Source organism: Myiozetetes cayanensis, unplaced genomic scaffold (genome assembly GCF_022539395.1).
Source record: "Myiozetetes cayanensis isolate MyiCay16 unplaced genomic scaffold, myiCay2020 scf6-25, whole genome shotgun sequence".
Classification (NCBI taxonomy): Eukaryota; Metazoa; Chordata; class Aves; order Passeriformes; family Tyrannidae; genus Myiozetetes; species Myiozetetes cayanensis.
The window spans coordinates 36137837-36151083 of NW_026087853.1; the positions used below are offsets into that span (position 1 = coordinate 36137837).

General features: G+C 40.8%; 1 protein-coding gene across 3 annotated transcripts in view; it reads right to left on the reverse strand.

Moving 5' to 3' along the window:
• The window catches only part of LOC126651278 (cytosolic phospholipase A2 beta-like), a 61535-nt gene that overhangs the window by 15576 nt on the left and 32712 nt on the right, over positions 1-13247 (reverse strand). For 2 of the 3 annotated variants that reach the window (XM_050337005.1, XM_050337004.1), the window contains 10 exons: positions 12680-12752; positions 11445-11621; positions 10674-10810; positions 9861-9992; positions 8632-8690; positions 3627-3669; positions 2335-2398; positions 2008-2135; positions 1779-1889; positions 594-631 (listed from right to left, as the gene is read on the reverse strand). In XM_050337005.1, the coding sequence (XP_050192962.1) occupies positions 594-631; positions 1779-1889; positions 2008-2135; positions 2335-2398; positions 3627-3669; positions 8632-8690; positions 9861-9992; positions 10674-10810; positions 11445-11621; positions 12680-12752 (962 nt within the window). The remainder of the gene's footprint in view (positions 1-593; positions 632-1778; positions 1890-2007; positions 2136-2334; positions 2399-3626; positions 3670-8631; positions 8691-9860; positions 9993-10673; positions 10811-11444; positions 11622-12679; positions 12753-13247) is intronic. The other variant, XM_050337006.1, reaches the window with a different exon arrangement.

The following is a 13247-nucleotide window of genomic DNA, read 5'->3' on the forward strand; positions in this document are numbered from 1 at the left end:
TCCTTTCTATTTCTGCTTCAAATCATTTCTGAGCAAAGGGTGTCTTGAACCTAACAAGGTTCATGGGCACACACAAAGATATTCAATGCAAAGATAAAGATATGCAAATAATTTTTATTTGTTTGTTGTCTGACTCATTACTTTACAATGTAACATTTTGTCTTTCCTAGCTTATACTTCTTCCTACTGATATCACCAGAGCCACAAGTCTATTGTCTTCTGAGTACCTGTGTGGTTTGAGTAATGTATGGACTCTGGATGTTTTGCTTATTTCAAATTTCCTTTTCCTTCTTCCTGTGTCCCTTTTGAAGAAGCCTTCAATCTCAGTCTTTGGTTCTTTGATGCAAAGAACACTCAATGACTAAGTTCCTCACTGTTTGAAACTCATCATTTCTTTTGCATCTTGGTGTGACTCCTTTGCCTTAAGGGCATCTAACTTTGATCTATTGTGGTGACTCTTTATTGGTGAGTTTTGTTATATTTTGTCTCTAGTCTTGTGCATTCCTTGTATCTAAATAAAAGATACTCTGTTCTAGATTTCACAGTTCAAAGAGCAATAAAACCTGTAGAGAAAAATAAAACATTCCTCTTACCAATCGTTAAGTTGCAGGTACAGCTGCAGTGGCACGTTCTGTAAACAAAGAAACAACAGCAGGAACATGAATGAGCGGGAGAAAAAGAAGCTTTGAAATCCAAATTTTCAGTGTCTTCTGGAATATCCCACCACTACCACCCTGCATACTTTAAAAAAAAAAAAAAAAAAAAAAAAAAACCAAAAAAAAACACACTGTAGCAAGAAAGAGATGGAAAGCAACTAAATGTCAAGCATATTTTACAGAGAAGTAAAAGAAGCAGGAGGGGTCAAAGTGGCTAGATGAACAAGCTGTGAAACAGGATTTCTTCCTTGCTGTGAACACACCTCCCTGAACCATCCTAACCCAGCAGCAGTACCACATTGCCACCCTCTGCACCCAAATGCATTGGCTGCATTCAGTGCCACACAGTAAAACTTGCACTGAAACATCCCCGAGGGTGAAGAAAAGCAGCCAAATAAAGACAGTGATAGAAGGATAGAAAAAGAAAAAGTCACCTCATGCTTTCAAAAAGCTAGAGGTAAAAGGTAGTCCTAAAAGAGAGGTGGGGAATCACTAGTGGCAAAACAAACATTCATTCTCCCTTCTCGTTACAGGAAAGGTTGCTGAATATTTAGGGAAATTCTTCTTCTCCTGTTTTTGCTTCTCATTTGCTGCAAGGTCTGGAAAAGGATGTCTGGCTATTGTTATCAGATTGATCTGGCCACATGGCAATATTACTACTGCTTTTAAAGCAACTTAGAGTTGTATCTCTGCACCAGTTACCATCACGACTGTGCACTTAGAAGAAAATGGCAGCATTGTTTTCTGAGGGCATGATTCAACACATCTAACTTTAGGCATCTAAAATTTGGGTCTGTAAACTGAGATAGCCACCCAGGCTTCATAAAAAACAGTAGGGCATCCCAAAACCTTGCTAGGGGTGTCAAACATTCTCCTTTAACTGTAAAAGTACAGCAGAGATTGGTCTGAAATACACCTCAAACTGGCCAGGATGAATTCCCAATTATTGATTTTATTGACAAAAAAATTGTGTACCTCTAAGAAAACTAACCTTTTTCATAGAAAGCCCAGAATTCTCACTCATGATTTACTAAATTAATTTTTTTAATGTTATGGTGTTAAATACTGAGGGTTATTTCTACTCTTCTCTCCAAAAGATCATATAAATTGTGAAACACTTACGTGTCTTACAGGGAGAGTTACTTTCACTTTATGTCCGACAGGGAGAAATTTCAGTGGTACTGTTAAGGTGTCACTTAAATTGCTGTTGACATCTTCCTTATCAGAAACTTTCTATACAAAACAAAAAGCATGGGCTGTATTCACAGAATAGAAACAATCCAGTTCTTTGCTATTTTGGTAACACTGTAAATAAGCCTTATGAACAACAGTAGCATATAATGCCCATTACCTGCAGCCTGACTTTTAGAATTGGCTCCCAAGCCTTCAAACAATGGAAGTAGAAAGTATCTGTGTCCTCTTCAGTCCTCTGTGTTCCCTCATGAGAGGCAGGCACACTAAGCACGAGATTTTTACCCTCTAGTGAAACACAGAGATCAGCATTACAACTGAAGGGGCAGTTCAGGGACTTTCACTGCATTACGTTTTATTATTTAGAACATATATATTTATATATATATATATATATGATTTAGAACATTTTTATTTTCTCTGGATCTGAATGACTATGATAGGGTTGCTTTGGTCATGTCCTTGGTTTACAGAGAAATCGCCATACCTCTCAAATATTTCCTGCTTTCATTAATGTCCACTTGCACTTCCAAGCAGCAAACCTCACGGGACTGTAACAGACAGGAGTAGAAAAGGGTGAAGATAGCAAATGCCACATCTGCAGCAAATAATGAAGCATCATGAGGAAAACCACTTCCTATAATACAGAGCAAACTGAACTGATCTCAGTGCTGGAAGCAATCAAGCTGCACAAGAGTAAATTCAGAGCTCATTATCCCAGGACAGTAGCCCAGCTGCACTGCTTCAGGTTGTCCATACAGTGGTGTGTTGTCATAGACGGTTAATCCATTCAAGTTATCCCAAAATCATGAAACTCTGTACAACACACTGCTGCCCGAACAGCTACACATATATCTAATAATTATTTAGGAAGGGTGGGGGAAAACACCTGATGATGAATTTCTGTGTATTGTGGCAGTGATTAGTCTACATGGCATCTTCTTACTAGCCCTGATGCAGGGAAATCACGGATTTATTTCACCCTTCCTTCCACTTGAGTCAATCCAGTTCTCCTTTAATAACTCATGCCAGGACAGTTTTTCAAGTCATCTCAGGAACAATGCATGCCAATCATTACAGCTCTTATGCCTCACACAGAAAATGAGGGGGAAACAACAGAATATGTGTTACTTTGCCTCAGGGGTACTAAGGGCTAGCATCTGGAAACCATGAGCAGGTTCGGAGTGGTTGGCATGAAGTACTTTGTACTCCTTAGCTGCAGGGCCAGCCCAAAGAGATAGGTAATGTACCACATGCTGACTAATACCAAAACAGAGCTCTATGTTTCAACAACTAAAATAACTCTTCATTAAAAAACTCATTTCCCAAAAAGGTGTTACATTACATATCATTCCATTCATAAGCACACTGAATACTTACTACTGTCTTCTACAGACTCATCCCTTTTAGAACCTGTATTTTGCCTACCAAGTGCCATACTGTATTATGTGAAACACAAGCAGTTTTCACTTTAAACACCAACAAATATGGGGTTCAGTGACATTAACAAACAACAGCTTTGCAACATATTGACATCTGTAATATCTGAGGACTTCAAGAAACACGGCTTCTGTTTTTGCATGGAGAGGGCAACAGTTAAGCATTAACAAATGGGAACTGTCCCACATCTTTCCTTTATAATGCACACCATGCTCTTCTCTACCATGGTAGTTTCTGTTCTCTCTATAAAATTACAGATGTATTCTGACAGAGAAGAGGAGAGAGAGAATCAAAATGAAGGAGAAGTCACTCCAAGATAAATACATAGGTGAACCTTACCACTAGGACATCATTGGTAATGAGGCGCTCTGGAGGGCCAGGGCTGAAAAGACATAATCAAATTACAATAACAAACACATGAAAGCCGTGTGAGTATCTCCATTGCTGTTTTTTCTTTTAAAATAGAATTGCTATGACCTTTCCTACTTAAAACTGAATATAGTTATTTTATCAGAATTTGTTTTCTAAAAGGCAAAATACACAATCACCTACTAAGCACGTGAACCAAAATATAGTAGCCAAACAAGAAGACAGGAACGCCCATAAAAGTAACAATGCTTAAAAGTATATGCTAAGATACAGCAGAACAAAGAACATATTGGTCTCTGTGGGATCATGTCCTGCTATTAACAAATGACCACATGACTTGGGGAAAGCAAAGACTACTATTAATGTGTTCTGAAAATACTTATTAGAAAAGACATTTCTGACTGTTCCAGATTATAATTTATGGCTGATCACAAATAAATGGCAAATAAGAATTAGCTCCCACTGCACTATATAATAATAATAATGGCCAGTCTTCATGAGTGAAGATCCTGGGGAAGGTCTTCACACCTTCCAGCCTGCGCATTGGATTTTTTAGGTGAGACACAGTGTGCGCGGAACTGAGCACACCCTTTAATCCTAAGGTTCGTCTGCCGGGGCCAAGCGAGCTTGGACGGTGGACGTAGATGGACTGCCTTACAGGGCTAACGAGCTCCATCTGCCCAGGGAGTGTCCCTGACCAGGAATCAAAACCGGGCCTCAGCAGTGACAGCGCTGCGTCCTTAACCACTAGACCACCAGGGGCTCCCTACTGCACTGTGACTGCAAACCACAGAAGTAAGCAATAAAAATCTTTGTCCCAGATATTTTCCTTGTAAGACCTAGACCTGTCACTGAATGGATGTGGTTATTTAATAATATGAGTAACCTACAGAGTCTAAGAACAGCATCTTTCATTAAGGCCAGTATTCCAACACCCCTATGTTACACACATTCATAAGTGTTTTCATATATCTGAAAGGACCATTGAAGTTATGTAGCATGCAATCTTTGACTTTGTGCAAAGTCTAGAGTATATTACCAAACACCACTTCCAGCCTTAAAAATTCTATTTCAGCTGTAAAATGTCTTTAAATATAAAAAGCTAGGTTTGACTTTCAAGAATGGAGAATCCCCCACATGCCTTATAACTTGGATGGTGAAAGGTGTTCCTCTTATTTCTAGTCTAATTCCCAAGCATTGTGTCTCAGTCTGAACTTTCTCATACATCTAGCTGTGACTGCCTCCACATTTGCAGGAGATGATTACAAATCTCTTAAGGTATCTCTCATAGATAAATTAAATACATTTTCCTGAGTTTCACTGTGGGAGAAATTAACCAAGAACACCAGCATCTCATTCCCCAGTCTGCACAAACATCTGGAGTGGCCCCATCGCAGGTGCAGAATCCAGCAATTCCCCTTCATATGCCTGAACTTCATATGGTTGATCAATTTGTCAAGGTCTCTCTGCAGAGCCTCCCTGCCTTCAAGGAAGTCAGCAGCTCCTCCCAGTTTGGTATCATATGTGAACTTGCTTAGTATCACTTCCAGTCCTGTGTCCGAGTCATTTATGAAGATGTTGAAGAACACAGGGCCTAGTAGAGCTCCATGGAACTCCACTAGTGACAGGTCACCAGTCTGATGTTTCCCCATTCACTGTTACCCTCTGTGCTTGATCCCTGAGCCAATTGCTCACCCACCACAGGATGTGTTTATCCATCTGTGGGCTGGACATTTTATCCAGAAGGATCTTGTGAGAGACAGTATCGAAAGCCTTACTGAAATCCAAAAAGATTACATCCACTGACTTCCCTTAATCAACTAGGTGGGTTACCTTTTTATAAAAGGAAATCAGGTTTCATAAACAGGTCTTTCCTCTCATTGAGCCGTGCTGGCTCTGACCAGTGACAACGTTGTCATTCAGGTGTTTTTCAACACTTCCCAGAATAATCTTCTCCATAACTTTACCAGGCACGGAGGTGAGACTGACAGGCTTGTAGTTTCCAGGGCGCTCCTTCTTGCACTTCTTGAAAACCAGAACAACGTTCGCCACCTTACAGTCATCTAGGACTTCTCTGGATTCTCAAGAATGCTTGAAAATCATCAAGAGAGGTTTTGCAATACCATCAGATAGCTCTTTGAGGATTCTGGGATGAATCCCATCAGGACACATAGATTTGTAAGGATCCAGCTGGAGCACCAGGTCCCACACAATTTCAGGGTCAACTGGGAGTTGATCATTCTCACAGTCATGGCCTTCTGGTTCAGGGCACTGAGACCCCCTTGGTCCATCATCCGTGTTGAAAACAGAGGCAAAGAAAGCATTAAACACCTCTGCTATGTCTCTCTCCCTGTTTGTGAGGTGATCATCCTCATACTGGAACAGGCAGATGATATTTCTATACTGCCTATTGCCATTAATATATTTGAAAAAACTTTTTTTATTGTCCCTCACATTTCTGACCAGCTTCAACTTCAGTAGAGCTTTGGTCACACAAATTTTCTCCCTACAGTGGTAAGAAGCATCTCTGAATTCTTCCATGTCAATTGACCTTGCTTCCACTGGACATACACCTTACTTTTTTGCTTATTTCAAAGAGAGAAGATTCCTGTTCAGCCAGCTTTCTGCCTTTCCTGCTTGATTTCTGACACTTGGGAATTACTGCTCCTGTGCCCTTAAGAGGTGGTATTGAAAAGTGACCAGCATTGATGAACTCCAGCACCTGCAAAAACCTTTTCCCAGGGGACCTTGTTTACTACTTCGCTGAGCAGCCCAAAATCTGCTCTCCTCATGTTCAGAGCTGAAGTTTTGCTGGCACTTTTCCTCCTGTCAACAGAGATTTTAAAATCAATCACTTTGTGGTTTCTGTGGCCAAGACAGCCACCAGTCTCCACTTCCCTCACAAGATCTACCCTGTTTACAAGCAGCAGATCAAGTAGAGCATCTTTCCAAGTCGGCCCCCTTAAGACCTGTTCCACAAAGTTTCATCCAGGTGTTTCAGAAATCTTCTGACCAGTGTTGTACCAGCTGTGTGATGCTCCCAGTTGATTTCTGGCAAGTTGAAGTTACCCATAAGGACAAAGGCAGTTGACTTGTAAATGTCCCTGGGTTCCTCAAAGAAGAATTCGTCAGTGTCATGGTCCTGGCTGGGAGGTCTGTAGCAGACTCCCACGATGGTTCTTGATTCTTATCCAGGGGCTCTCAACTGTATCATTGCCAACTATGAGCTCCATACATTCTAACCCTTATATTACATACAGTGCCACCCTTCCACCTCTTCTGCCATGCCTATCCCTCCTGAAGAGCCTGTAACCATGCAATAGGACACTCCAGTCACAGGTCTCATCCCACCAGGTTTCACTCATGCCAATGATGTCAAATCTCTGGGACTGGGACAAAGCTTTGAACACCTCTTGTTTGTTCCTCATGCTGCGTGCATTGGTGTAGAAACATTTCAGGTGTGGTACATTGTAGTCAACGCCTTCTGAGGCAGACTGAGGGACCCCAGTAGGCTTTTCTCAAGTTTTGGCATACCATCCCATCACTCATTGCTGGTGAGCCTGGTTTTGTCCCTTTCCCAGCTAGTTTAAAGCTCTGTCAACAAAGCCTTCTAGCTCCTGCACTAAAACTCTTTTTCCCCTCTGAGATAGGTGCATCTCGTCAGGTTTCAGCAGACCAGGTGTTGAATTGATCATCCCATAGTAGAAAAACCCAAAAGTTTTCCAATTACACCAACCCTGGAGCCACTCGCTGACCTGATAGATCTGCTTATTCTTATCAATATTATTCCCTGTTACTGGAAGGATTGAGAAAATTACTACCTGTGTTCCTGATCCCTCTACCAATTTTCCCAGGGCTCTGAAGTCTCTTTTGATTGCCCTAAGACTTCTCTTTATTATTTTCTCACTGCCAGTTTGAACAACCAATAGCAGAGAGTAACCAGAGAGCCTTAGTAGACTGGACAGTTTTCCAGTAATGTGCCTTACCAAGCCCCCAGGAGACAGCAGACTTCCCTGTGAATTTGGTTGGGTCTGAATATTGGGCCTTCCATTCTCACTCAGAAGGATGTCTCCTATTACAACTACTCTTCTTTTCCTGTTAACAGAGGTCTTGATGCCTGTTACAGGTGGTGTTGTTTTAGGAGGCCCCACTGCCCCAAAAGAACCTCATCAGTTGTCTGACGTCAGAACTTTATATCTGTTATAGAAAGTACCAGTCCTGCCTGCCAAATTTTGAGAAGGAGGAGGAACCTACCTCCTTTCTTCATGTTTAAGAATAAGAAGCTTTATTTACAGCTCCTTTTTCTGATCATGCAATAATCCAGTTTTGACTGGGCTACATTCTTTTCTTTTTGCTAATGCTAAACTCAAATGTGCCAGAATGTACAGTTAAGCAGGTTTTCTTCAACCAAACTTGTGATAGGTTTTAAGAGACAGATAAAGTTTATCTTACTGGGACTTGTTCTCCTCCTGACAATGCAGATTACCACGTTGAGGGGGTCTTAATTTTATTATTTGTTGATTATGTTTTTTCAGTTTGACTAAGCTATCACCTAATGGGTAACTTTTCTAATACTGTCTACATATCTCTATGTATACCTTGTGATAATCATACAAGACAAATTTTATGGTCTTTGAGAAACTCCACAGTGTTCTAGGCGTTGTTCAATTAATATTAACAATTTGAAGAACACCTATGTTAGGTTTTACATGCATCTTGTGCAAAAGTTACCACATTGTGCTGATTTTATAACATTTCTAGGATCTGGATGTACATGCTGAACAGAAGTTCAAAATTTGTATTAAATACCCTGACAGTTGGAATTAACTAGAGAAGTTAAGGTTAAAAAAAAAAAAGTTTGAAACTGTAATACAGGTTCACTGTTGGGATGAAGAGCTGGAAGAAGTTCCTTTTTTTCTGAGATATTATTACTCCCTGGCTGATCATTACCTTCTAGCTTTGGAATATTACTCACATTCTTTCCATCCAGAACTCCACTTCCAAACTTTCCCATTTCTTAGTGCACCTCTCTGTCTAAAAAGAAAGTGGTAAAATAAATATAGATTATTGGAGGCTGTACAAATTTGGCAGCATAGACACACCTAAAAAGCACTTCTGTGGCTGATATCTCTCCTGCTGATGATACCAAAAAAAGCTCTGTGTTATGTCTTTCCAAAGCTGAGATTGCAATGGGAACCATAGACTTGTGAATGGCACTTAAGATTAACACTCTCCCATTGTGTGATATGTAGAACAATACACATTTCCAAAGACACCATCAGAGAGGGAAAGCTTGACTGAAAAGGAAACATAATGGCTTTCTGCAAGGTAGTGTGCATGGAAGAAGGGCACTGAAGCCCAGCAACAAGAGGGTCTCAGGCCAGAGACATTTCCACCCACAAACCATTTAAATCATATTTACACTGAATCCAGAAGAGATGAATTAGGCAAGTGACTGAGGAGGTTATTGAATCATTGCACTTCCCAGTGACTCACCCTCTGGGTAAACCAGCTGGCAGGGTCACAAGGAAAATCCATGTTAACAGCTTTCAACATTTGGGAAGTAGCTGTTCTCATGGACTGTCTCCTTCCTGCAACGAGCGTGTAGCAGTAGCTCAGCCACAGCTCAGACAAGCCCAGGAGTTGTCACAGACCTACCCCAATTTTGTTTCCTGGACAACTCTCTTTCATGGGCTCCTTAATAAAATATCAAAGACGTTAGCATAACAGACATTCCTTTACTATGGGCTAGAGAAATCTGAATCACCTAGAAGGAAACACAGCATGAACAGGAGAAGCCTGAAAGCATAATTTAATTCAAGTGATGAGTGAATTGTCTTCACATTTTTAATAAATAAGTTACCATTAAAAAGGAAATGTCCTCTAAACATGGCAAAAGTGAAATAAAGCTGAAAGGTAAGGAAGTTAATTATTTGGATTATAAAAGAAAATTATTATTTACAGGTGCTTCCTGAAAAATATTTTGCCATCACAGAGCATGAGAGAGAAGCTGCTTCATGATCTGAATTTGTAAAAAGAGATTATTGAAGTCACAAAAATCCAGCAAAATTATATCTGTTTTGATGAGGTATCGATAATGATATATAAGGCTGTCTGTTTATGAAGATCCAAACCCTACTCAACATGGAAGCCAATGTGGACAATAAGGTCTTGTCAATCACTCCCTGTATTTTCAGCTCTTACCTCTGATTTCAAGGCAAAAGTCTCACGGATTGTCTCCCCAGGTCTGACTCTAGCAACATTAAAAAGAACTGTGAACTGCACATCATCTTTGGTGATAGGATCTTCATCACACACTGCCAATTCTAAAATGTTCTAGTAGTAGAAAAAAAAATAAATAAGAACACCTATTGAGCTTCTGTTATGCAGAAACAAAAAATGGTTATAGATTTTTGCAGTTGCTTCACTAGCACAGTGGTAAGAATAAAGAAACGTGCTTTCCTTCAGGAGTTTGCTAATGTGGAACATTATTAAACCCATTCTTGGGAAACCTATGAAACAGAAAACAACTACCTATGAGAGAGAGCTCCCACTCTCCCAAGACAGAAAAGATGTCAGTGCTCTGCACCAAACTGATAACCCACCCAAAGAACACACTTATTTTCTTCATCCCCCAAGTTCTCTTAATTACACAGTTTAGAACAGGATTAAATTTGTTGTCTACAACACAGCAACTTCTCTATCTTCCCTTAAAACCAGTGGAGGGAAAGGTCTTTCTAAATTAGCCATTCAAAGTAGCACAGAAGAAGCATGCAACAATAGTGCTTATTTCACTCAGGTGATAACAAAGGGAATCTGGAGCAGCTTAGATACAGGTATTTACATCACCAATGTCTGGAACTAGCTGAGGGGAACACTACTGCTTATGTCTACTGTTCTGTGCAAACCAGTCTGACACACAAGCATTTTCTAAAGTTATTTAGCACAGCTGATCAACAGGTGTCAACTGAGGATTCCCAGATATTCAAAATGGTGACATTTCTATTTTTTTACTACCTCAACTTCTCTTTGGATCCTAAAGTAGAAAGTCTCATTCCAGACAGGGTTGTCAGAATTCTTGATGGTTTTGGTCTGAAGCTTTCCTTTTGAAGCAGATGGCAGCCACAAGCGCACATAGCAGTCTGATGCAGTCACTGCAGCAGAGAAAAATTAAAAATCTAATACCAACGTTATAGATGAAAAGTAGGGCTAGGTCATAATCCCAGGGAATTAATAAACATTATTACTTGTTTTGGTTTTTTAGTTAGCAAAGAGATCATCAGCTGGAAACAACCAAGGAAAACCATCTAATTCCAGATTAACCACACATTTCAAATGTGTACTCATGCACTCACAAAGTACACTAAGAGCCATATTTCCCATGTGAAGAGAAAGAGGTATAAAAGATCCCACTGACCATTCATCGGGCACAGTCCTTACAATTCAAGTCAATGATGTTAAAAAAGTTTAACTGAAACTACAGCTAGTTCCAAAAAGGTCTGTTAGGGTGATTACAGGAAAGGAGAATGCATATTACAGAAAAGATCAGAAGAGACTGGCTTGCTCAGTCTAGCAACACAAACATGCGGAGGGACATAATGGCTGTCTAGAAGGGTTAGGTACTGGGGCAGATGATCTGTTGCAGCTAAAGGCTGGTGTGGGCCCAAGAACAGGAGAGCCGGAAATGTTCATGTCATTTCCAGCCTACATCTACTCCTCAGGGTTAGTGTGGTCAGTGCCTCGAGCAGCCATCCTTTGGGGAGAGCCAGGGTGGGAAAGCACATTTACTTTGTGAAGCTTGACAACCGTGTGAAAGGAAATCTCCAAGGTGATGTCTTTCAGAGCTGGAATCTGGACTTGACTGAAGATGTCTACTGCAGCCCGAGATGCCTAAATACTTCAGACTGGTATCAAGCAGTGAATAACATTGCCCCGCAAGGTTTTGGCAGGAAAGTGGACTTGTCCCTTCAATAGAGTAGATAGAACAGATCATTGAAACTCAGAAATACAGGTCTTGTCACTCTAACACCTTTCTAGTGTCCCCCTCTGGACAGTGCTACATGCCATTTGCCACTGGAGTACAGGAAGCCCTTTGGCAGGCAGTTACTCCACCAACGAGGATTTACTCCCTCTGGACTCCCTCTGGTCTCCCTCTCATCCAGGCTCAGCCCTGAATGGCAAGACATGAATGGTCTCTTCTGTAACTCAAGGAAATCGTTGCAAAGTGATGCTTTTTTTGGCTGAATGAGTCATTTTTCACTACAGGAATACAGAGGCCAGAAGTTCCATAAGTGTGACAAAAGGCAGATCATGGTCTCTGCCCTAACTGAAGAACCCATGGGAGACCACTGCAAAAATGGCAGCTGAATAGTCCACAGCACACCTTGAGAAGGAGCCATAGGAGGCTGTGAGGGTGAGATAATGAGTTAAAGACAGTTGAACACAAATGTACACAGAAAAGTCTGGTTTACCCTCATGTTCAGCATGTGCTTAGGGCTGGATCCTCAGAGGCCCTCCTTAACCAAAACTACCAATATATTTTAATGTGACTGGTCATTGGAGAACAGCAAATACCCTAAAAGATAAGGTATTTTAGAAGGCTTGAAATTCTCTGATTTACCTTTGATTATTGCATATGATTGTATAGGATTTCATTGAAAGGTGCCTAAATAAATGGCCTGTGTGGCAAAATTCCTGTCTATTATATGATTTTTACCAATTAGTAACACCAAAACCAAACAATTCTAAGCAGATTTATAGACTGCAGTGTTCTCACAAAGTCTATTTTCCCTTGTTGGCCCAAAAACTCCATCTGCATGTCTTGATTTTTACGAGTTCCCTGAAATGCCACTAGAGATGTATTCAAATCTATGGATACCTCAGGCATTTGATCTAATTATAGCCCTGGCATTAGTATTTCTATTGCTGTGCTTTATGTACATTGCTTGCATACCTTCAGAACTTAAGAAAATTGCTCACTGTGTCACTTAGGTGAGTAAAAATACAATCAAACCACAACTCACACAGGTCTCTTGACTTGATGTTCTTAGCTTGTATGATTCTTACAGAAAGCATGTGGAGGGGGCAAAACTTCATCTGCAAAAAAAAACAAATGCAATTTGTTCAGAATACAAAACCAAGATGTACTTTTAGCAGTACAGGGAACAGTCTGTCATTCCGCTTGTCTCTGTTTGAAGTGAGGCACCCACCCTCCAGTTGGACGTACACCAAGCTAAGATGGTAACACAAGTGCACGCTGGGCTATTTGCTAAGTAGCTTGAGTAAGTGAAGACAGAGGGAGAAAACACAGACAATGGCATGGAAAGCTTTCATAGTCACACTAGAGTTGCCTGTTTTCATGCAGCTTCCTGCATGCACAGCCACAAGGAGGTCATAACAGTGCCCGTGGAAGGGGACACTTTGGAATTTGCAGCTGCCTGCCCAGGTCATGGCACAGCACTGACACTAGGCCAGGACATGGTACTTACCAAAATGCTCTACAGACTCCTAACTTTGTATCCCAACTAGGACTAAATTACCATGACACTTGTAAGTAGGCTACATTCACCAAAAGGTCCTGCTGACTTTAGG